This window comes from Olea europaea, unplaced genomic scaffold (assembly GCF_002742605.1).
Source record: "Olea europaea var. sylvestris unplaced genomic scaffold, O_europaea_v1 scaffold488, whole genome shotgun sequence".
NCBI classification, from domain to species: Eukaryota; Viridiplantae; Streptophyta; class Magnoliopsida; order Lamiales; family Oleaceae; genus Olea; species Olea europaea.
Genome location: NW_019263193.1, coordinates 33,774 through 59,317, shown reverse-complemented (window position 1 = coordinate 59,317; position 25,544 = coordinate 33,774). Strand labels below are relative to the sequence as shown.

Here is a 25,544-nt window from a genome sequence, read left to right as displayed (position 1 = left end):
AATTTGGATTTATTTTTGAAAAAGTTTTAAAAACCAATTTACTCCCTTCTTGGTCAGCTACTCTTGGGATACCATGGAGTCCAATCCCAAGTGTCAATCTTGAGGTAATAAATTTTCACAATTATGAAGTGACTTTTTAGCTTCTAGTTTCATATTTGACACTTTCCCAATTTTCCTACCAATTTTATCTTCAATTTATATCAACTTCAAGTGACATATTTTGACCTTAATTTTCCGTTCATCCCAATAAAATTCTGAGAAAATGAATATATTAAATTAATCTTCTTACGGGATAGAACATACTTAGCTAAAGAAATTTTACATCCAACTATCAAATGCCACTTAAATAATTGATCAAAAGTCGGTCAACCTTACTTTATAACACCAATTTCCAACTTGTGTGTATAGATGGCAAATGAGTTTGTCGGCTAAGGCGGCCCGTAGCTCAATCCAGAAAAAGCTCGAGCTGGCTAGGCTCGAGCTCAATAGAATTGGGCCAAGCCCAAATTTTGAGACTTGGCCCATGTGGGTTGCAAGCTGCACCGACTGGCTCGTGAAAATGACCCGTGTCACAAGCTCGACCCAACTCGTTGCTAACCTTAAATTTTTATGTTCTACTAATATTTAATTTAAGATTTAAATCAACAAAGTCTAACTTATATATAAATATGCTTACATAATTAATAAGCATAATTATGCTACAACTATCTATATATATAATTTATTATCATATTCATTAGTATTCTTGTTATATTTTATTGATATTAAAATTTACGATATAAGAGTTAATATAATCTTATTTGTTATATTTATGGTCTTGAAACTTAAAAGATATCTTCTATTCCAATGTTTTTAATTCTACAAGTAAACATCGGAATATTTATGCGCCTGAAAATTGTACTCTAATTCATATATTCTCATATCTATATGAATAAATTTTTTAATGTATTTTAGTCGAGAAGAACTTGTTTTGACTTTTTTATATGAATATTTCATGAATTTAAAAAAGCTCGAGCTTTTTTTCTTTTTCTTTTTTTTTTTTGAATGGGCAATGCACGAGCCGCGAGTTTTGACTCACGAGCCAGCTTGTTGACATCCCCTATACGTGTATATTTATGGATTTAAAAGTGATAATCCAAAATGGGTTTTGAACTTCTTAGAAACATTTGAGTCTTTCATTTGGATTTAGTCTTAGATTTTGTATTTTAAATCTTGTACTTATGGAGAAGTATGTATTTTGCTAAAATACCCAAGAATCATAATAAAACGATTAAAAAAAATAATGAGATATTAATAATTTATATTTTTTCTTGAGTAGATTTGGAAGAAGTGTAAGGGCCTGTTTGAGCCACATTATTTCAAAAAAATGCATTCTTAAACAATGATTTGACATCATTTCAACCACACATTTTTTAATAAAATAATATTATACGTAAATCAAATTTTTTTCTCATTTTAACAACATATTTCCCATCAATACGCTATTCAAGAATTCATTATTACCAAAATAATGTAGTTCAAACACCCCCTAAGTGAAGATGTCGAAGGCGGCAATAGAAATGCTACCAAAGGGTGGATTCAGCTTTGATTTATGCAAAAGGAATGAGATGATTGCGGCAAGAGGTCTAAAGCAACCATCTTTATCAAGACTGAGACTACCAATGTGGGGTTAATTTTTAAGGTTATTGTCTTTTTCTTTTATAATTTTAGTTTTTATTTTATAAATTACGTTGTATTTTTTCAGTTTATTTTAAATAATAGTTTGAAATATTTTGATTGATTATCCATGTAAATTGTTGGAAGTGATGAAATCGGATTAGTGCATACTGTATATGTATTTTAGATACCAAATTTAAGCAATATACTGTATGTAACTTACCGTATTTGCACATAATTTACCGTATATGCAGCTTACTGTATTCGTTGGCAGCTTACCGTATATGCATTTAACCGTTTGCACATATTTTCTTTACTCTTTTCAAATATACTGTATTTTAACATAACGTATTTTCACTTGCACATAGAAATGCCGTGTATGTAAACAAGAAAATTCAACTTTTTTTTCTTTTTCAATTTTTATTTCTAACATAAATATAACAAACAAGTAAACTACAAAAAATATGAATCAAATAAATTGCAAACATGTAAATCACTAAATAAATAATCCGCAAGAATAAATTGCAAATGTGTAATTGAAAAATAAATAAATAGCAGATGAATTTTCAACCCAAGGCATGTACGAACACAGTTTTCTTAAAACGGATTCGTCTGTCATCATTAGTGTTTGAGGTCTAATTCAAGTGTCTATTTTTCCAAGATACAACGATAAAATTCGTAAAATCTGAGCACCACAGGTACTACTTCGAGAGCTGATTTAGCGTCTGAACAATAACACCACCCAGACTAAAATTGTATATGCAAACAGAATAATATGCAAACGACCGAATAATGTAATTTCGTGTGTTTTTTGGCAGAGAATTTTTTGTATATGCTGGAACTGCTGGAAAAATGATATTTAATATAAGTTTAAATCTCCCTATTAACTCTATAGCAATAAACACTGGAGTTGCTTCAATTTCTAGGAGTTTTGACAGTTTTCAAAAACTCAAAGGTTAGTTGGAGAAAGTAAAAAATTGCAAAACGTGGACACTCCAAACGAGCCAATTTTTGCTTCGTTCGGTTGAACATTCGTGTAAGCAGGTCGCGCCCGCACACAAGTTCAAGGTCCAAAGGCTATTTCGGTCCGTGATTTGCACCCCCTGCGTGTGCACGTGGAGAGAGCCTATATGCTACACATGATTATACCCTTCCAATGTGCAACCATATTTAAAGTGGTTCTTGCATATTTTTCCTTTGTGGGACAAACTCAATTTTTTCCACATGAACCATATTCCAATGGTCAACTTTGAGCTCCAATTTCTTATTCATCCATTTATCAATTTTAGCAAGTAAATATATGATTTTGATACTCTCACGAAAGAGAACATGGATCAACTTTGATCTTCCAAATTGGACCAACAGGTCCCACAAAACATTTTGCCAAAAATGAGCTATTTACTCATTTTCCAACAATCCCCACATGAATAAAAATTGGGAAAGACACGAGACCGTGAGACACAAGACTTGGTGATAAAGTTCAACGGTTAAAGCCTGCATAGGATAAGTAGGTAATACCCTTTGAACCTTCCCTTGTGAAAGCATATTTACTTTACTAGCAGACTAGTAGACGTGTTGTCCTTGAACTGTTCTGTCGTTTATGTAAACGATGATATACTCCATATAGGATTCTTCCTAACACAATTTAGGTCTCATTATTATATTCGTTTTGATCCTAAATATATGCCTGGTTCTATGAGAGTTCTTCAGAATTGAGCCCTTCACAATTCTCTTAGAAGCGCCCCCACTTCTCTCTCACATAGGTAATTTTTTATTACAAGTGACCAGCATTACTTGGCTCGATTTTCGAAGTATAAGAATCATTAAAAGCCTATTGCTTATCTTTCATCCTTACGGGCATCACTGTTACATCATAATAATGGATAGGAGGTAACATCTCCACAGTGATTTTATTAAATCTTCACAATTAGGTTGTCCATTTGAACCTATATCTTAGGATCACCAGTCAACTAGGTTGGATTTCCTTTGTAATGACTTATCCATTCAAGGGCTTAAGTCTTATTCCTTCCTATGATTTCCCAACTAACTCTCTATTCAACCTGTTGGTTAGCGGATCCGCAATGTTATCTTTTGACCTTATATAGTCAATAGTGATAACTCCACTTGAGAGTAGTTTTCTTATGGTATTGTCTCTACGACATATATGTCTAGACTTACCATTGTACATATTACTCTATACCCTTCCTATTGCTGATTGATTGTCACAATGTATACAAATTGCTGGCACAGATTTTGACAATCTTGAAATATACTCTAAGAAGTTGTGCAACCATTCGGCCTCTTTACCACATTTATCTAGAGCTATAAATTCAGATTTCATCGTAGATCTGGCTATAACTGTTTGCTTAGAGGATTTCCATGATATGGCAGCACTTCCCAATATAAACACAAATCCACTAGTGGACTTTGAGTTTTTTATATCAGATAACCAACTAGCATCACTGTATCCTTCGATGACCGCTGGATATCTGGTAAACTGTAGTCCATAGTCATGAGTATATCTTAAATACCTTAGTACTCTTACTATTCCTTTCCGATGATCAGCTCCTGGATTACTCATGTATCTACTCAGTTTACTGACTGTGTAGGCTATGTCTGGTCTTGTATAACTCATTAAGTAAATTATATTTCCAATAACTTTCGAGTATTCTACTTAAGAGACACTTTCACCTTTGTTTTTAGATAGATGTTGACTTGTATCTATCGGTGTTCTAGTCAAGTCAGTATCATTCTTATTGAACTTTTCTAAAATTTTGTCCACATAATGTGACTGATTTAGAACAAACTCATTTGATGTTCTTGAGATTTTGACTCCAAGTATAACATCAACTAAACCCATATCTTTCATGTCAAATCTCAAATTTAACATATTTTTAGTGGATTCAATTATCTTATTGTCACTGCCAACAATAAGCATGTCGTCAACGTAAAGACATAAAATGATATAACCATCTTTAGTGTCTTTAACATAAACACATTTGTTACACTCACTGATTTTAAATCCACTCTCTATCATGACATTATCAAATTTTTCATGCCATTGTTTGAGTGCTTGTTTCAAGCCATATAGTGACTTTACCAATTTATAAACTTTCATTTCTTACCTTGGTGATGAAAATCTTTCGAGTTGTTCCATATAGATTTCTTCTTCTAAATATCTATTTAAAAAGGCAGTTTAACATCTATTTGATGTACTTCAAGATTTTGAAAAGCGACAATCGCAAGTATCACCCTAATATATGTTATTCTCGTCACTAGAGAATATGTATCAAAGTAATCAAGGCCTTCCCTTTGTTTGTAACCTTTTATTACTAATCTAGCCTTATACATTTCGATACTTCCATCTGCTTTCATTTTCCTTTTAAAAATCCATTTGTAGTCTAACGGTATGCTTCCTGGAGGAAGGCTCACTAGCTCCCATGCATGATTTTGCAGTATGGAATCTATTTCACTTTTAATAACATCTTTCCATTGAGGTCCTTCCGAGGAATTCACAGCTTCTTTGTAACTTTAAAGTTCACTTTCTAGCATATAGGTCAGAAAATCAGGACCATAAGATTTTTCTGTCATTTTCCGTTTACTACGTTTAAGCTCAATCTCCTCTTCTAGTTCTTCATCCTAACTATTTTCAATCATAGTCTCATATGTTCATTCAGAGGAACTTGCTTCTTCTTTGAATTTGTACGGAAATACATATTCAAAAAATGAAACATTTCATGATTCCAATATCATATTTTTATATATGTCTGGGATTTTAGACTCATATATAGGAAACCGATAAGCACTACTATTGTGTGCATAGCCAATGAAAATGCAATCTACTGTTTTTGGTCCTATCCTTACCTTCTTTGGTGTAGGAACGACCACTTTAGCACGACACCCCACACTTATAAGTATTTATAGAAAGATTTTCTTCCATTCCATAACTCATAAGGGGTTTTTTCCATTTTCTTTCGGGACACCTTATTTAAAAGATAATTTGCTGATAACACATCTTCTCCCCACATGTTCTGAGGTAACTCAGAACTTACTAGCATTGCATTCATCATTTCTTTTAAAGTACCATCTTTTCGTTCAGCAACACCATCTTGTTGCAATGAATAAGGTGCGATGGTTTCATATATGATTTCGTATTGGGCACAGAATTCAGCAAATGGTGCTTCATACTCACTACCTCGATCATTTCTTAACACCTTAATTTTCCTATTAAGTTGAGTTTCAACTTCATTCTTATAGAGAACAAATTTCTCTATAGCTTCATCTTTACTTTTTAGCAAATACACATAACAGTATTTGGTGCTATCGTCAACAAAAGTAATAAAATAATTGTTCCCAGCTCTTGTTTGTATAAGTTTTAAATCACATACGTTGCTGTTAATTAAATCAAGTGGTTCTGTGTTCCGTTCAATTGATTTAAACGATGACCTTGTCAATTTTATCTCAACACAAGTTTCACACTTATGTTTGGAATAAATATGAAACTCGGGTATGCAATTCAAGTTAACTGGTCTTCATAAAGTCTGTTAGTTAACATATCCCAGTCTACCATGCCACAAATTGGAAGATTCAAGCAAGTAAGCAAAAGAGTTTCTTTATTCATTTTTTGTTTAACAACCATTACATTGAGTTTAAACATAACATTTTTCGACAAACATCCCACTTTTTGACAAAATAACTTTATTTGACTCAAACACAATACAGAAACCATGCTTATTCAAAAGTGACCCGAACACTAGGTTCTTTCGAATTTCCAGCACATATAGCATATTGTTGAGAATCAGCTCCTTATCCGAGGTCATCTTCAGAACCACCTTTCCTTAACCTTTGATTTCAGAAGTTGCTGAATTTCTCATAAATAACTTCTCTCTATTCTCAATGCTTCGAATGTAGCAAACAACTCCTTATCAGAGCAGACATGCCTAGTAGCACCGTTGTCAATCCACCAATTTTTAGGGTTTGAACCCACCATGTTCACTTCAAAAAAGACGACCGACGAATTCAGCTCTGACACATCTTGTGCCATGTAGTCAACCACATTTGCTTCTTTCTTTTTCTTTGACAACTTGCACTCCTAAGACTTGTGGCCCACTTTGTCACCATTGAAATATTTCTCTTGAAATTTCTTCTTAGAAATTCCATCTTTCGGTCCTTGCTTGGTCCTTTTACCACTGGATGGCCCAAACTTATTTTTGTAAATCTTACTACTTTAATCATGCTCCACAACATTGGCTTTAGTCATACCAGGATTGAACCACTTCTTTTCAGAACTCTTGTTGTCTTTTTCAAATCGAAATCTAACAATTAGTTCTTTAACGTTCATTTCCTTTCGTTTGTGTTTCAAATAATTCTTGAAATCTTTCCACGCGGGGGGCAATTTTTCAATAATTGTAGGCACTTGAAAAGTTTCACTCAAAATCATCGATTCGGCATGAATTTCGTAAAGAATCACTTGGAATTCTTACACTTGACTGATAACTATTTTGGAGTTCACCATTTTATAGTATAAGAATCTGTCGATAATAAACATTTTAGCCCCGACATCCTCAATTTTATATTTCAGTCCAACGACTCCCACAACTCCATAGCAGTTTTCATAGTATTATACATATTGTATAACGTGTTTGCTAAGCTATTCATATTATAGTTTCAGCACAGAAAATCCGAATGGTTCCAAGCATCAAGTGCATTAATTGTTTGAACATCTCCCTCACCCTCATTGAGTTTTGGAGCAGTCTCAGTCAAGAATCTCACAAAATCCAAAGTGGTCAGGTAAAAAAACATTTTCTGCTGCCACCTTTTGAAATTCAAGCCATTGAATGTCTTTGATTTTTCTCCATGAATAACCAGAACATTAACAGAATGGCCAGTTGTTGAAGCCACAGTTTGACTCACTACACGATTTGACAATTTAGTCACAGTCTAAGCGTAACAGATTTTGGCCCTTAAACCAGAGCGGAGCCCACAACCTGATTTCCAATAGGCACAGTTTGGGTCACATCCGATCGATTCGGTTGCCATTTCTGAAAATCAAACAAAAAAATTAGTTACTAAAAATTAACAATATAAGAAATAAATTTTTTCTTAGGAGTCTGTTTTAAGTTTGTTGGAAGTTACAGGAGGAAACTAGATTAGCGCATAACGTATATGTATTTTAGATACCAGATTTAAGCATACCGTATATGCAATACACCATATATGCAGCTTACCGTATTTGCAGGTAGCTTACCATATATGCAGCTTACCATATTAGCAGGTAGCTTACCGTATTTATAGCTTATCGTCTTTGCAGGTAGCTTACCATATATGCTATTTACCGTATTTGCAGTCTACCATATTTGCAGGCAACTTACCGTATTTGCAACATACCATATATGATGCCTATTGTATATGCATTTGACCGTATTTGTACATATTTTCTTTACCTTTTTCATATATACCGTATTTTTATTTACACATAGAAATATTGTATATGTAAATTACATACACTGAATTGCATTTACCAACTGCTAGCAAGAAAATTCAGATTTTTCTTTCTTTTTCGATTTTCATTTCTAACATAAATATAACGAACAAGTAAACTGCAAAGTATATGAATCAAGTAAATTGTAAACGCGTAAATCGCTAAATACATAAATCTGCAAGAATAAATTGCAATGGTGTAATTGAAAAATAAATAAATAGCAGATGAATTTTCAATTCGAGACCTGCATGAACACAGTTTCCTTAAAACATATTCGTCCCTCACCGTTAGTGCTTGAGGTCTAATCCAAAAGTCTGTTTCCCATGGTATAATGGTAAAACCCATAAAATCTGAGTATCAGAGATACTACTCTTGTAAACTGATCTAGCGTTTGAACAATATAACCACCCAAACGAAAATTGTATATGCAAACAAAATAATATACAAACGACCGAACAGTGTAATTTCGTTTGTTTTCTGACAGAGCCTCTTTCGTATGTGCTGGAACTACTGGAAAAATGTCTTTAATACAAGTTTGAATCTACATATTAACTCCATAGCAATAAGCACTGGAGTTACTTCAATTTCTAGAAGTTTTGGCAGTTTTCGAAAACTCAAAAAGTCAGTTGGAGAAAATAAAAAATTGCAAAACGTGGACACTCCAAGCAGGCCAATTTTTGCTCCGTTCGGTTCGACATTCATATACGCAGGTCGTACCCGTACAGAAGTTCAAGGTTCGAAGGCTATTTCGGTTCATGATTTGCACCTCCCTACACGCGCACGTGGAGAGAGCCTCTATGCTACACATGATTACACCCTTCTAATGTGCAACCATATTTAAAGTGGTTCTTGATTTCATATTTTTCCTGTGTGGGACAAACTCAATTTTTCCCCCATAAACCATCTTCCAGTAGTCAGCTTTGAGTTCCAATTTCTCATTCATCCATTTATCAATTTTGGCAAGTAAATATATGATTTTGACAATCTCACGGAGGAGAACACAGATCAACTTTGATTTTCCAAATTGGACTAATGGGTCCCATCGAAAATTTTGTCAAAAGTGAGCCATTTACTCTTTTTTTTTTCCAACATAAAAATGCATTGGTGATTAGCAGGTGGTTAATTTTGGGTGATGTTATGAACGTTTGAATATTCTTTTTCTATTTTAGTTAATATAGAAAGGAAATTCAAAAACAAATATCACACACAAAAAAAATAAAAATAAAAATTTGATGTAATTTTCATATACCAAATATATTGATGGTAGCAACTAGGTTTGTCAATGAAACTCCAGTTGAAGATATTGAAAGCATTCCGAAACCTAGTCCAGCTCTGGATGTACAAGTATCTTTGTTGTTCCCCATTTTGTGAATGCTTGCATGGGGTCGATAAAAATGATGTATTGATTTTAAAGCATGTTTGAGAAGTGTTTATCAACAGTTTAAATTATAAATAAGTAGAGATGAGTGATGACTATGCGGATAGTACCTGTGAATACCTCAAAATAGGTGAACGAAAAGTAGCTTAAGTCAAGAATGGAGCCAGGAATTATTGTTACGGGGGGGCAAAATTTTAGAAATTTAATGCATGAATAATATTCATATATAACAAAAAAGTCATAATATAATATTATCAATTACAGTTGTATCCGATGATGCCTTATAGCATAAAATCTATCAATAATAGAATTTAAATCTAAATTCAAAGAAAAATCTCGTTCAATGTAAAGCATCAAACAATCAGGAAGAAAATCATCATCAGTTTTGTTACGAATTTTCATCTTCACATGTTTCATTGTAAAAAATAATATCTCCACAGTAGCTGTTGAAACAAACAGTGTCAATACTAGACGAATCAATTTAGTCAAATTGATGTAACTCTCGGATCTTCTGCTCGCAACCAATTCCTGACATAAATCAGAAAGTGTAAATACTTGAAATTGAGATTCAAGGATCACATCATGCTGATAATGTTGCAACTCAACTTTCAAACTATAAATATCTTGCTGTGTAAAATCTTGAAGATAAAATTTCTCTACAAGCTTGCAAATATTATCCATGTTAAATGATTCAAAATGATTTTTCGGATCCAATGCCGCCCAGACAGAAAAGAGTTCTAATGATGTCTCGTTAAATCTTGTATCTAACTCCGTCATCAGAAAATCTATGGCTGCATTAAAAATATCAAAGTGGTAATGATGTTCGATGATAGGATACTCACGACCACGAGAACGACCAACCATGTATGAATCATGAAAGTCAGGTATATGTATATCATTTTTTGAGCAAAAAAAATTCACCTCTTCAAGAAATTCTTCCTAGCCATTTTCTCTCAATTCTTGAATGATAGTTTTTGTAGTATGGACAAATCTCATAGCAGTTAAGATGTCCTGAGTTTTTTCTGAAGGGCTTGACAAAGCACATCTATAATTGCGAACATTCTGTGCATTAAATGCAAAATAAATACAAATTCAAATGTTATCAATTTCTTGTATACACCACCCACTTCAGACCGAGTTCTTACATTTGGAGAATGATCACTGAGATACTCAAGCACCTTGCAAGTTGCAGCATAAATATCAATCAAACTCTTTACGAAGTTGTAATGAGAAGACCAACAAGAACCTTCAGCTCGTTGCAAATTACCATTTTGATTAGCCCCACTTCCAGTCTCTCGTTCTCCAATTTCCAACAAATGTTCAATTTCTTTTTTTTTTTTTTGGGAACTTTTCAACTCATTGATGCGCTTAGGAGATGATGTAATCATATTAATAACATTGTCCAAATCTGAAAAGAATTAATTAATATCTGCGACATCCCTAGTTACTGCAACCAATTGTGAGTTGTAAACGATGGGCAAAACAATGGACATAATATGCATATGGACAATCTCTAAGAAATAATACTTGTAATCCATTCCAAGCACCACGCATATTACTAGCACCGTCATACCCTTGACCTCTCATGTTTTGCACTTGAAAGTTGAAACGAACAAGAACATCAGAAATTTGATTCTTAAAATTCGATGATGTAGTGTCACTAACACTTTTGACTGCAAAAAAAGTTCTATCAAAATTTCATTACCGTTCACAAACCTCAAGATAATGGCCATTTGTTCTTGTGAAGATGCATCTCGTGCTTCATCAACAAAGCTACTAAAAATTGCATCCCCAACTTCTTTACAGATTCTATGTCTTACTCTATTAGCCATAATGCTCAAAATCTCTTTTTGAATGTCTGGAGATGTGTATGTAGCATTTTTTGGAGCATTACCCAACACAACTTCTCCTATTATTTGTATTCATTTTTTCAAATGCATCTACCATTTAAAGAAAATTCTCACGATTCAATGAAGATGGAGATTCATCATTGCCTCTAAATGAACAACCTTGAAGTGCTAGCCACGAAACACTCATAATTGTGGTCATTACACGCAAACGATTTTTCTGTTTTTCCTCACTTGATACAGCGTGCATTACCTTATTAATATGTTAAGTTGGTTTCATTAGATCTTCAGCTCTTCTCTTACGGCCATTATGATATGATGAAAATGTTGTACCAATATGAACAAGAAATGCACATTTACTTCCTTGGCCAACCCTCGTCCAACTATCAAATCTAACCGAGACCAATGATGAAATATTAGGTGGAACACTTTCATTGAGAAAAAAGAAGCAGAAAAAGCAATATGTCTTATGTGTTGAAGGCGAGTATTCCAACCAAGAATACTGATTCTACCAATGCTCTTGAAATCGACATTTCTATTTTCCACATTCTTTGCTCCAATACTCCAAAAGTTTTAGTTGATAAGGCCTAGCCTTTAAATATGCACGCCTAATCTGATCACGTTCATTAAATGGATATTCATATATTTGCTTTCTTTTTCCTGGGTCTCGTACTATAAAATTAGATGGTTCTAACTCAACATTGAAAGATGAAGACCGTTCAATTTTAGGAGATGCAATTGGAGGATTGGGTATCGTAGGAGTTGGAGTACCATCTAATTTGTCGTTCTTTGTAAAGATAGATAATAAGGTTCTTCCTTTCTTGGGAAGAGGTCGATTTGGTTCCATATTAAAATCTAAAAGCATAAAAATAAAAATAAAAAACCAAAACACTTCAATATCCAAACAATCCAAAAACAATCCACTTGTAACATTCCAACTACTTATCTAACCTTTTAAAAATATTATAACTAGTTAAAAATTCAACAACAAATCATAGAATCATCATAAATTCATATTCCAACGTAAAAAATAATCAAGGTGATCAAGGTCAAGAGAAATACCTACTTCGTGCTTACATAGTTTGTTGCCATCTTGCCGACGAAGTGAACGGGACAATTAGATGAATTATTAAGCTTGTTTAGATACTTTAAAAGCAAACCAATCAAATGTTTGTATAAAAAAAAAAACAAAACAAAAAAAACAAAACAAAAAAACATAGCAAAAAAAATAAATGAACATAATAAAAATTAGAACTATTTACACACTGTCTTTGATTCGGACATTCGGTGGACTCTTCGAACTTAATAAAAATTAGAACCATTTTCAAAATATATTGCAAAGATCAACATCTAACCATGAGATACATGTTCTAAATGGTTTCTAATTTTTATTATCTATTTATCTTCTAATTTTTTTAGAATATCTTACACACCAGTACACCATTTTCAGAATATGTTATAAAAATTAAAATTGTAGCATAATAATATAACCCATTAACATAACATAGATAAATAATCATCATTAATCAAACACATTACACATAGCAAAAGAAATTAAAACACTAGAACACCTTACCCAAAAAAATTGTTTTAATACCAAAAAAAGGGTCATTTTAAATCTTGATACAAGTATTAAAAAAAGGCCACAATTACTAACCAATAATCGAAGGAAACAAGTCGTTGGCTAGAAATGGGCTTCGAATCGAATTTGCCGACAGTCGATCGAAACTCTTCAAACTTCACTTGTTCTTCTTCCTTGTGGTTGACGGCTCTCCTTTGAGATGGTAATTAGGGAAAAGAGTAGAAAGATTGGGGATTAGCCTATTAGGGTTATTCAAAGATTTGGAAATTTTGTTTTCAAAATTTTCAACCCAATAGCTAGAGACGTGTAAATGGCAAGTAGAATGAAAGTGAAGGAGATATATTTGTTCATTTTGTTGTATAATTAGGTAATGGGCTATTGGATATTTAAATAATTTTTTAGGCCAGGTTGAATTTACAAAATGGGGTGGCTGTTGGACTAAAACTAAAACATTTCAAACACTTTTTTGGGCCTTTTAATGGACAAAGACTTTGGAAGCATTGGGCTACAACCGAGTGATGCCCCCACTTCACTCCATCTCTGGCTTAAGTATTTATAAAAATGAGCCAAACATAGGCTAACTCACACTTCTATATTAACTTGTGTTATTGACGACTTCTTTCAAAACTTTTACGTCTACAAATTTGCATGGCTAATTTTTACTTGAGAAAATGTCCAATTTCTTGATTGCATTTCTTTTACTAGACATGGTTAGTTCTCAGCCGAAGCTACAATGCTATTAGACTGGTCGCAGGTCCAAGGTGGTTATAGCTCTTTCATTGCTGAAGGCTCATCTTTTTTAGGCCACCTTATGAGAACTGAGCATGTTTGGCTCTACTGCTGCAATGGCTGTTTTTGAGTTAAATTCGTGAAGGGCTTCGCTTAAGTTCTTTTCATATTATAGATATTTAGTCCCTGTTTTGTAATTGTTATGCCCTAAGTCCAATCGACTTTGGATATAAACACCTTTGATATATAGTTAATGCGATTTATGATAGATATATTATTTAATTAATTAATATTCAATTGAATTAAATAATGGAGTTCATAGATTCAAATTTTAGTAATTTGTTAATCACAAGAAGTTTTGATTGTGAGATACAAATTATATATGATTGAATTTTAAATTATCCATGATCGTAAATAATGAAGAGATACAGATATAGTTATTACGATAGACCAACAAGTGTGACATTTTTTACTTGTGAAGTAAGTAACTGATCTCACAAGCTAAAGGCTGGTGATACTTAAATGAATACGTGAATGTTTTGTTATAGAACAAAACGTTGGAGACCCGCCGAGAAATTCCACATAGATAATTATCTGAGTGTCTGTGGTTAATCTCTACTATTCGGTAGTGGGATTGGTCCTTTGACTTGAAATTGTCATAGTACCTTATATGAAAACAGTCATGCTTTGACGGTATTGGATGTTGCTCTGCCAAGAGCCGCTAATACGATATCGTTCGGGTATGTCAAGAATCATATGAAAGTTGTGAATGACCAGTAGAGAATTCGTCACTCTTAAATAGTAAGAGATTATGATCTGCATTTCATTCAATTAAATTGATAATGAAATCATTGGCCAAGGTGTACTCATAAGTCAAAAATGAGTTTTCGACTATATTGACTTAATAGTGGAGTGAAAGATATGATCGATAATCGAGATTGACACACTTTCAAATCTCGTAATTGATCGGATTATAATGATGAAGGAATTATAGTTTCACGATAAACGAACGAGTTTGATTTCGTCATATCACGTGACATTTTTCGTCACATGTATTTCCTTGACACATTGCTAGATGTTAATTTGGAATGGCGAGTGTGAACTGGTGATAAATTAATAGGGTGTTTTAATCTATCAATTTCGATTAAATCAAAATAATATTTCACGTCGTTAGATATCGTAATCGGGAACCTGACGGGTCGTAGACAAAAGGAGAACTAGAAGATTGTGATTTATCAATTAATTAATTTAATAAGCGTTGGATAAATTAATTAATTGTGTTGCTTATTTAAAGGCTTAAATGGGATAATTAAATATTGGACCGTCCCGTTCGGGCTTATATAAATATGATTAGGGTTATAGTGAATTCATTCTTGCTAGCACAAGAGAAAAAAAAATATAATCCTGCAATCTTTTTCTCTATGTGGATCATCGTTGGAGGCTGGATAGTTGGACAGCTGTGGATGACGAATCGAGATCGTTGAAACGAAAGAATGGCAAAGGAGTTTGCAGATCTAGAAAAATGTATGACTTTTAATACAATTTATATCTAAACACAAAGATGAATTCTGGTGGGCGCATGATAAGTAGACTTCCAACATGTTTGACTCCCATTAAATTAAAATTATAGATTTCTCATATTCGTTTCCATCCACACATTCATACAATAAAATATTTTATACGTAAATCTAAAATTTTTCCTTACTTTTAACCACGCATTCTTCAAAAAATCATTATTCAAAACAATATTTTTCCCCAATTTCCCTTTGTAGTGGCCGTCAAATAAGGGTTTAATGTTGAATTATCTTATCTAGAAGCTCAGGGCAATTAGAGTGTTGACACATCTATTTAAATTATTTCTATAGCATTCCATCATGTGGAGGCTGGATTCATTTTATCATTAATTGCCTAAATTGTGCATTTTTTATAAATGGGTTGCAACAAAACTTGACCTAAGAATTGTGTACATCAATACCATGTAGAGCCACATTATCTAAAAGTTTAAGATGCTAAAGAGGAGACATATTTATTTAGATAACTTTAGTCTCCAATACTTAATAAATGCAATTCGTCATGTCGATTTTTATAAATGATTTTGTAGAGGGATGAAGGGATAAAATTAGTTGCCGACGCCATCTCCTCAAGCATAGTCACTGACTTGGGAAATGGAAGCAATGTTGATTTCTGTGTAATAACATGGGTTCGTCTTTGTAATCCTTGATAACATTCAGTTATGCTATATCTACAAACGGGTTTGACAACCACAACGTGAGAGTGGGGTTCACTCTGAATAAAAAAATTGTGGGTCCCCCTTACTGTGTGTACGTTGTCAACCTCAGTTGTACAACTAGAATAATTTGATAACATTCTCATACTATATCTAAGTTGTCGTGATTAAAACAAAATGTGATATCATCGGTAGAATGCTTTTGTATTTTGTAATATCGTTTCAATAATTCTAATTGATTTCGTACATAAAATCACTTCAATTTTTTATAAAGCACATCGATTGAAATTTATTTATGGGTACAGCAGAATTAGCTAAATATGCCCCTATTTGGCCACCATTAAATTCCATTACATTATATTTCTTTTTTCTCTCTCTTATTTTCAACCACTCAATTTTTTATAAAATAATATTACACGAAAATCGAAAACTTTTCTTTCTTTTTCAACCATTAATTTTTCAAAAAAATATTATTCCACCCATTTTCATTTTCAAAAAATGGGGGCCAAACAGGGTCTATATGTTGTGCTTAGACTTCCTGTGACAGCTATGTGGTCTTGTCAAAACGAACTGTGAGAGAGAGAGACCGGGGGAGAGGTAAACTCGAATTTAACATGGTTTGTTGTACATTTTAATGTTGTTTTACATATTTCAGTAAAACACGGCTCTACATCCCCCCCCCCCCCCCCCCCCCCCTCACATCGAGGGGGCCCACATGAAATAAAATATTCGTGGGCCCCCCTCTATGTGAGGAGGGTGTAAAGCCATGTGTACACCACAAGATATACACACAGCATTTTCCAACTTAAAATACACAGAAAAAAATAAAAAATGGCATACCTAATTTATTTAGAATCTATTCCCAACATAAAATAAGCATAGAGATAAAAGGCTCTTTATTACAGTAACAAGTGCAGACAAAACTGCCTTCAAATTTTACAACGTGCAATGAGAAATCCCAGACAGCAAAACGTGTAATTACAAACCTGAAAAATACAAGAAAAAGCCCAATACATTAAACTATAAGCACACGTCTAATTTCTACCACCTCATTTCTTTCAACAAGAAATGCATATTCATTTATGTACAATGATGACAGGAAAAAAAGAAAAATCACTATATCAGAAATGATACACATTATCTCCTACAGGCTTTCGACCCTAATAAAATGTTGATCATCGTGTTCTCGGGGCACTTTATGAGCGATGCTCCTTGAACTCGAGCAGGCAGTTTCTAGAAGCTCAGTTTGATATCAGGTAGCATCTACTCGAAATCTTTGTGTTCTATAAAAACCACATAAAACTTGTCCTCTCATTGCTTAGGTAGCCAATTCCCTACCAAAGTACACATTTATCAAAAGTTCGAATTGAAAAGCAAACTTAAACAAAGAAAAAGTCGATATATAGGTGAATAGAGCGAGTAGTCGAACCTTCTTCATTAGTCCGGATTATAACTAATTCTAAGCACCATGAGTTAAGAAGTGCTTTAAAGATACCCACTCATTCTTGTCTATGAATATAGCTTTATTTTGGTTGTGATTGAGCTACGGCATATTGGACAAAATTCAAGGTCTATTCCACAGTCACAACAGGTCTGCCCAGAAATTTGAAAAACAGGATGTAAGAATATAAATCAAGTGTATGACATTAATTAGAGGATTAAAAAAAAAATTATGATTTATGAGTAGTAGAAACATGGTATCGTTTACCTGGTGCCCGCATCCAAAAGCCATGTCCTTTAACTTACTGAGACATATGGGACAAACCTGTTTTTCACAGAAAGTGAAATTAGAAGTTCGAAAATAAGCAGGAAAAGGTTTTAGTCCTTTTAATAATTACCTACGTGGCAAGTTCGGTACGGTCGATTCGAGTGTACTCAACAGAATTGAGAAAGAGAGAAACCTAAATCACTTTTAGCATCTGTTATACAGTGTTCTAATACTATGTTCCAATTATTGTGGTCAACTTAAGTGTAAATATAATTAGACTCCACTCTATCCAACAACATGAAAATCGGTCCAAATCGCCCCATCTTACATTGATGTGTAAATATACGTACTTGAAACTGTCCATAGCACAACTCATGATAATTGCCTCTTACCTTACTGTCATAAATGGTGCTCGGCGATAAGGCCCTTGGAGCAGTTATGTCATCAGCGGTATCAGAGGACACATGTCGCTGGAAACTGCTTGACGGGTAAGGTCTAAATCGATTGGTCGAAGAAGCTCTGCCATAAACAGGCGGCGGAAGAGAAACTCTGCCTGGGTCATTTCCAGTCTGATGACTGCACCACACAGAAAGCAATACATCTCTATTACTGAAAGTCTAAAGCTAATGAATAATAGTCAAATAGACATATTCAATCTTTACCCCAATATGTTGAGTTCGAGAGTGGCTTGGTATTGAGAAGGTATTTCCATCAATGCTGAGAGAGCGAATTCCGCCTCTTTTCTTGATGGATCCACATTCTTAGACATGATATCTGTAAAATTTACGAACTAGCAGAAACACGAGAAAATGCAAATACTTTCACTTCAGCAATCTTTCAAAAATCAGAATACGCGATTTTCAGTGACAAATCCTATGTTATTTACCTGGAAATTATCAAATGCACGTGCAGGAATGTTGTCATCAAACTCCTTCATCATGTCCCAAGGACCATCTCCAACCCCGACGACTACAATTGACAAGGGATAGTCACTGCAATTGAATAGACATTATTAGAATGGAATTGCAAGAAAATTTTGAGCAAACGATATATTTACCTAGCTTTAACAATAGCATCAATAGTCTTTTGCTCCTGCCGGCTAAGTTGGCCACGCGGCGTATCAGTACTTCTTGTCACCTGAATCAACAGCCATTCCAGTGAACGTATTAACATTTACAGGTAAGAAAATACGGAAAACATGCCAATATAAGAAGATATCTATTAAACGTCGATATTTTCTATTTTTTAGCTTAAAGAAGATCGAGAAAAAAATCTAATGAATTGTATAGAAGTAAAAATAAGTTGAAATATTGTTTATTGTATCTAATCTTATTCAGTACCGAATTCAAACATGACCAAAAATCGAGGAATCACCTGGCCATCTGCAATTATTAGCAAGACATGGTACTGGCCTCTGCTTTCCTCAACAATGGTTGTAGCCATTTCAATAATAGGTGCAAATGATGTTGGACCTGGCATGAGTTCATATATGTTCAGAAGCTCAAAACTTTGGGCATGTTTGGTAGAAAGAATTGCTTAGCACTCGATTTTATTAAGGAAGGATAAAGAAGGTAAAAAGTTCTTGTTCATTACAATCAGTCCTATCTAGTGTTGCATAGTAATCGTGCAATGATCACCTTAACTCCGCAATTGTGATTTACGATGATTTTTCTTAGGTTCAATGTCAAGTACCTGACAGTCGAAGTTGGGGAACTAATTCCCTGTATCTTCTTAGTACTTCTTCAAATCCATCACAAACCCTTCCATCCGAATAGAAATTGAAGACGTCTTGATCATGCGTTGAGGCTGCAAGAAAACAAGGGCCATTTTAATGTGAGCCAAAAATGGAACCAATAATAAATTTGAGAATATCTCCATCAAAGCCGTTTTATAAAAAATACCATCTCCGAATCCAAAACATGGAATTAAGTTATCCTCATCGAAGGCGGATAAGGTTTTCCCTATTATGGATATAGCTTGCTCGTAGGGATTTTGGCCACTTCCGATATGATGTAAACTTTTCCGATTATACGACTTCGATCCTGGTTTAAGAAAAAGATTAGCCTACTGTCTGAAGTCATAAATATCAGTCCCTAAAAAGGTTAAGAATGAACCTGTCCACTCATTGCTCTTTGTGAAATCTATGCCAACAATAAGATTAGAAGACTCTAGTCCTGCCTGGGCAAGAGCAGATGTTACCTGAAGAAAATAAAGCTATGAATCACTCAATTTAATGAATGAAGGCCATCCAAGTCCAATTTCAGAAATACAATAGTACAAAATCGTAGACAAGTTTTGGTCTGTACATATGATTTTTTCTCGAGTTACAAAGTAAAATGATGTTATATATTCTGAAATATGGATTCAGACCATAAGCTATATTCTTAATTAATAAAAAAAAAAAACATTGCATCTAATTCAGTAATGCTACTTAAAATAAATAAATAAAATAAAACTAGTTAATCAAAATAAGGGCATCTTAGTTCCTCCTCCATGCCTCTTTCCTCATTGTAGCAGTCAGAGTGTATAGAGTGGATGATTACAAGAACAAGAAGAAGATCATATTTCTTGTACTTTACTTAGATTGAAAAGGAAATATGAGTGATACATGCACTACCAGTGAGGGAAATGGGAGTAACCTAAACCATGAAACGGCGTTGTGCATATAGAAAACTAAATTTTAAAAAATAAAATCTCCCTTGCAATAACTTGAGCATTTAGATGAGGTGGTTCAACAATGTACTACAACAAATAGATGTCATGAGTTAAAGTATCACAACCACTCATTTATGAAAGTTGTGCTAAAGTGAGACCTTCAATGAAAATAAGTAATAGGATTTGCACATTAGAACGTGTTGAAAATTAAATTCAAATAAGTTAAAGTCTCTTTCTAATCTCTGATGCTCAATCTGTTCCAAATGGTAAAAGTACCCATGTCGACACGACACAATATGGGTATAAGATATGTGTCGAATCTTCCAAATTTCAACTAGACACTGTGCTGATTTTGCTTCTTTCTTCTTTTACTTCTTTCTTCTACTAAGTTCAAATTGCAATCAAGTCCCTCATAATTCTATTTTATATAACAATTAGTTATTAGCTTCCCATTATAAAACTAAACCCCAAAATTCTATTTTATTCAATACTCATTTCCTTCTTTGTAAACAATTTATTTTAGTCTATTCAATATAACATTTTGGGTTAGTAAAAAAATTAAAGTTAGAAATACATATCAACATACCCGTGTCCGAAACATGAACTATTTTTAATCTATGCCCCCATATCCTACGTTTTAGAAAATAAAATATCCAAAATTTAGATACATATCCATACCCGATAACCTAACCGAGTCCGAACATCATAGTTTCTAAATAGTTTAGAATTTTAAACAAGATAGTTCAACAGTAGAATTGTTGGAGAGTAATAAAAGTGTCATGCTCGTAGGTGAAGCTTCGTGACCGTGAATATTAACATTTGGGGGCGAAACTTTTTCTTGCATATCGATAGAAGTTAATTTCTCCATTCACTTTAAAAATTACAAAATAAAAAAACGGAGTGGGAATAGATGTACTGATTTCATATGCAGAAATGAAAGTTGACTAACATAGAACTTGATAACCATAAAGTAAGACACCCAATAACGACTTCATTTGGCTTTGTACAAGAACTCTGTATCATCAAATTAACTAATCAATTTTTCTTGAGATAACTGAAATGATTCAGATGGCCTAACCTGTTCCAAGGTTGTGTAGTTATCAGCAATTCTTGAAAATTTCCTATCCAATCCCCGCTGCGGTTGCGGGGTCCGCACCCCGTAGTCGTAAGACATCGGCGACGCCTGGTGGTGGTGCCGAGGCGTATACACCGAGTGGCGGGGAGTGTATGGAGACTGTAGATAGCCATGATCATCAAATGAACCAAAGGATGAAGAAGACCTTCTAGAGCTCGAAATTCTTCCTCCCATCACCTCAAAATTGCTTAGAACAAGTCCTTCAATTTAACAAAATCTTCTTCTTTTTTATTCCCAAGAAAATTTTCAGATTAAAATCATAAACAAATCTAAACCACTCCTGGAAATCAATTAAAAGAGAAGGAATCAGATAAACTTTCCCAGAAAATTTACACAATAATTTGATATTTTAAGTGTATATATATCTACTGTATATATTGCTCTAGCAATATGAATCTTAAGTACTATATATATATATATAAAAGAAGACCATAAATTCGAAGCCTGGCGGCTTCAAGTCAATTGCCCAAAACCAAAATTAATCACAGCTGCTAGAAGGAAAAGAGGAAAAAACAGATCATCATACATGTAATCAATTAGGCTCTTCCTCTTAAAATAATTGACTTTTTTAAGACTGACGTCGAGGGAAAAACAATATTTTGAATAATGATATGTAAGACCGCGTGTTTTGAGAAAGTATGAAAAAAACTTAAATTTAGGTGTTATATATTTTATTGTATAATTATGTGATTGAAAATGAGTACATAGTAAAATGAATTTTCAAATAATAATTGTCAAACAATGGATAAATTTTAGATTTCAAAATGTTGGGAAATAAAACGGATGGATGTAACATATGTGACACGATATGAAATATATAATCGCAAACAAACACCAATATAGAAGGCAAAGAATTAATTGGCAAATGAACAAATTATTATATTCAATTGACGAATATGGAGAAAACAAATAGAAGTCTAATAGAAGGCAAAGAATTGTGCTTACACAATTATTCTATATTTCAATAATAGAAAACTTGTGAAAAAAGTCTAATATTTATAGGGGTGTATGCCAAACCCTAAAAAATACTACAAAAATGGAAATAAGATAAAAAATAATATGAAAAAAGGATATAATATTTTTTTCAATAGAAACACGTAGAATAAAGGAAATAATACTTTTCCAATAAAAGCGCGTTAATAAAGAAAACAATACTTTCCCCAAAAAAATCTAACCTAATTTGGGTTAAAAAAATCCAACAATTTCAACCTTGACACAAAATCCAATGCAACCAACGAAGCTCAAAAATTTCTCCACCTATAATAATATATCCGACTACAACAAAAAATTTGAACTCTTTCAACAAGAGTCAAACTTTCTCCAACACAAAATACCCATCCTCTTCCACGGTATTCTATACAGATACATAAACCCAAGCACCAAGTTTTCCAAAATTTACAAAAAATTAGAAATTACCAAACTATGTCGAAGCACGTACAGTAGTAGAATCAACTCCCAATACTTTCATAGAAGCCCCCCTGGCTAGTCTCAACACCTTCAAAAACGCTAAAAGCATGTGCAATCGAATCAGCATCCACGTACCTATCTCCAATGGGTTTATCCCTAGTAGTTTTATATGATGGAACTACAGGTAATGGTGGGAAAGCGAAATTGCCCATATCCTTCAAACTTTATTGAGTAGTACTCTTTAATGTCGGACTGTGGACCAAATTCCGAATGTATAATACCAAACTGAATCTCCACCACGGTACTAAATCTGTGCTGACTTTTCTTCACAAATTTTTCCCGATCTTTTAAAGATGTATAATTGGAACCTCTTCCACCCCTCCTCCAAAGAACGTGCACCCTTTTAAAATAAGAGTACTTAATGAAATGAGATTTTTATTCAAGTCTGAAATATGTCGAACGTGATCAAGTGTTTTACATGTCTCATCTACCAACTTCAATCTGACTCTACCAATATCAGCTACTCGACAAGGTTCGTTGTTACCTATGACAACGACACCTTGCATCATCGTTTCATATGTTTCAAATAAATCTCGATTGGGACACATATAGAATGCACAAGCTGTATCAAAAATCCACTCATCGTTAGGTTTGGATTCCATGTTAGAAATCGTCAAAATATCTACATCACTCATATAATTTTCAACTATGTTGGTCTCATCTGAAGTATTTGATTGCTTTCTATGATTTGCAATCAAATAACCTTTGTTCTACAATTTGTCACAATCCTTCTTAAATTGTCCTTTCTTCTTGCAATAATAACAAACCTTATTATTAAAATTTATCTCGACTTACCCTTTCTCCGATCACCATGAACAACTAAGCCTTCTCCAACTTTGGCCTCAGATCCAACCAAATGCTTCATCTTCTTTTTTGAAAACAAGGCATCATATGCATCTTCAACGGTAAAAGTATAACGACTATACAAGATCGTGTCTCTAAATGAAGTGGACAGCGAATACAAAATGATTAAGGCTAAATCTTCTTCATCATATATTACCTCTAAAATTTCCAAATCAGCGACAATTTCTTTGAACACAACCAAGTGATCTTCTAGCGATCCGCCTTCTACCATGTAATAAAAATATAACATCTGCTCCAATTTCAACCACAACGCAGCTATTGTTTTCTCCTTCAAAACGTCTTAAATAATATTGTTAGAGAGATGAAGATAAATTCGTGAAAGTGCATTCCGATTCTTTCATTGTTTCTCCTCCGTCATCCAAGTTGTGGGCATTTTATCAAATCCCAGCAACGCATCATCCAAATCCATCTGTACCAGTACAGCTCTCATATTCACTTGCCACAACAAGAATCTTGTATTGCAATCCAAGCGCGAATTGTCATACTTTATGGTTATCATTAATAACAAAAACTTCGAACAAATCACAACTAAAAGCTCTAATACCACTTGTTGAAAAATAAAACAGATGGAGGTAATGGCGCGATATGCAGTATATGATTATAAACAAACAACAAGATAAAATGCAAAGAATTAATTGGCAGAAGAATGGAGTATTTTATTCAATTGATGAATATGAAGAAAACAAATATAATAATCGTGCCTATACAATTATTCTCTATTTGAATAATGCAAAACTTGCGAAAATATTCTAATATTTATAGCGGTGTATGAAAAACCCAAAAAATACCACAAAGATGGAAATAACATAAAAATAATATGAAATAAATGAAGCAATATTTTTTTTCAAATAAAAGATCGTGAAATAAGGAAATAATATTTTTCCCAAAAAATTCCAATCAAATTTGGGCAAAAAAATCCAACACAAAATGTTCGCATGGACAATCGTAATTTAAGATTTGTGTTTTCAAAGAAATCACCGCTGTTGAAATCCTACACTATTTAAATATGAGAAGTATAATCAAATTAGTATTTTTAACAATGTTCTAAAAAGCGTGAAGCATGGCTAGACATGGAGTTGAAACTTCAAGTTTTACTAGATTAAAAAAACGTTTTTTATTTATAATATTATTTTAAATTTTTAATCATTTCAAAAATTATTTAATAATTAAAATAATACATATTAAATATCAAAAATTATAAAATACAATATTTACTTAATAACTTCCACCATTAGTCAATTGTACAATTTTAAAGTTTTCGAAATGCAAAAAATAGAATAGTTTCCATAGTTTCAATTTTCAATTAAACAAGACATATTTAACAGATTTTTAAGAATTTCATACGTATTTTTGAAGTTTGTAATAAGATGAATCTCAAGATCATAATTACATAATGTAAATAATACCAAAACTTAAATTTTATTTAACTATTTAGATAAAGTCATTTTTAATTTTTGTGCAAATAAAATCTTTTTAAGACTTGAAATCAAAGTCAAATGAAAAGTGTTTTTTTTTTTTAAATAATAATAAGCTATAAAGTCAAATAAATATTTTTAAAAAAAACTAATAATAAAGTGCGTCTAACGAAAACAAAAGAAATTAAAGAAAAAATTCAGCCATTTAAGAATTGGAAAAAAAAAACGTCTAGACTCAGATCGAAACGTTTTGCCCCACCTTCGAGCCTAGACGAGCTTTTTAGAACATTGATTTTTAACAAGTTCAATTTTTTAATACCAATGATTCTATCAGTCAATTTTAAACCTTCTTAAAGTCTTTCTTTATATATGTAAAACAAATGTAAAAGGGTTTTACTTT

General features: G+C 33.1%; 2 protein-coding genes across 3 annotated transcripts; both read right to left on the bottom strand.

Annotated features, from left to right (window-relative positions):
• Positions 1-10,454: 10,454 nt before the first annotated feature.
• LOC111388322 lies at positions 10,455-11,612 on the bottom strand. Its single transcript, XM_023013004.1, has 4 exons — positions 11,480-11,612; positions 11,221-11,424; positions 10,661-10,923; positions 10,455-10,577 (listed from the first exon to the last, which is right to left on the bottom strand). The coding sequence occupies exons 1-4, from the start codon at positions 11,610-11,612 to the stop codon at positions 10,455-10,457; spliced, it is 723 nt and encodes a 240-aa protein (XP_022868772.1).
• Positions 11,613-16,775: 5,163 nt separating this feature from the next.
• LOC111388325 (E3 ubiquitin-protein ligase RGLG5-like) lies at positions 16,776-21,788 on the bottom strand. Of its 2 annotated transcripts, XR_002701548.1 has the most exons (12): positions 21,342-21,788; positions 19,723-19,807; positions 19,510-19,650; positions 19,301-19,414; positions 18,983-19,080; positions 18,666-18,745; positions 18,495-18,600; positions 18,271-18,398; positions 18,001-18,184; positions 17,609-17,665; positions 17,330-17,493; positions 16,776-17,234 (listed from the first exon to the last, which is right to left on the bottom strand). XR_002701548.1 is itself a non-coding variant. In XM_023013006.1 (11 exons), exons 1-11 carry the CDS (start codon positions 21,570-21,572, stop codon positions 17,410-17,412), a joined length of 1,308 nt encoding a protein of 435 aa, XP_022868774.1. In that variant the 5' UTR covers positions 21,573-21,788; the 3' UTR covers positions 16,776-17,409. The 2 variants fall into 2 exon arrangements, 1 of the variants encoding a protein (XP_022868774.1); XM_023013006.1 differs by having other exon boundaries at positions 16,776-17,493.
• Between the last annotated feature and the right edge of the window lie 3,756 nt (positions 21,789-25,544).

Excerpts from the sequence above, each read along its gene's own strand:
- LOC111388322 (XM_023013004.1), bottom strand. The coding sequence starts at position 11,612 with ATGCACGCTGTATCAAGTGAGGAAAAACAGAAAAATCGTTTGCGTGTA. Across the intron at positions 10,924-11,220 it reads TATCTTGAGGTTTGTGAACG|ATTTGGACAATGTTATTAAT; the intron begins GTAATGAAATTT and ends AATTCTTTTCAG. Across the intron at positions 10,578-10,660 it reads TCAGTGATCATTCTCCAAAT|AATGTTCGCAATTATAGATG; the intron begins GTAAGAACTCGG and ends TTTAATGCACAG.
- LOC111388325 (XM_023013006.1), bottom strand. The coding sequence starts at position 21,572 with ATGGGAGGAAGAATTTCGAGCTCTAGAAGGTCTTCTTCATCCTTTGGT. Across the intron at positions 19,081-19,300 it reads TCCCCAACTTCGACTGTCAG|GTCCAACATCATTTGCACCT; the intron begins GTACTTGACATT and ends AACTCATGCCAG. Across the intron at positions 18,399-18,494 it reads GTGCATTTGATAATTTCCAG|TTCGTAAATTTTACAGATAT; the intron begins GTAAATAACATA and ends TGTTTCTGCTAG.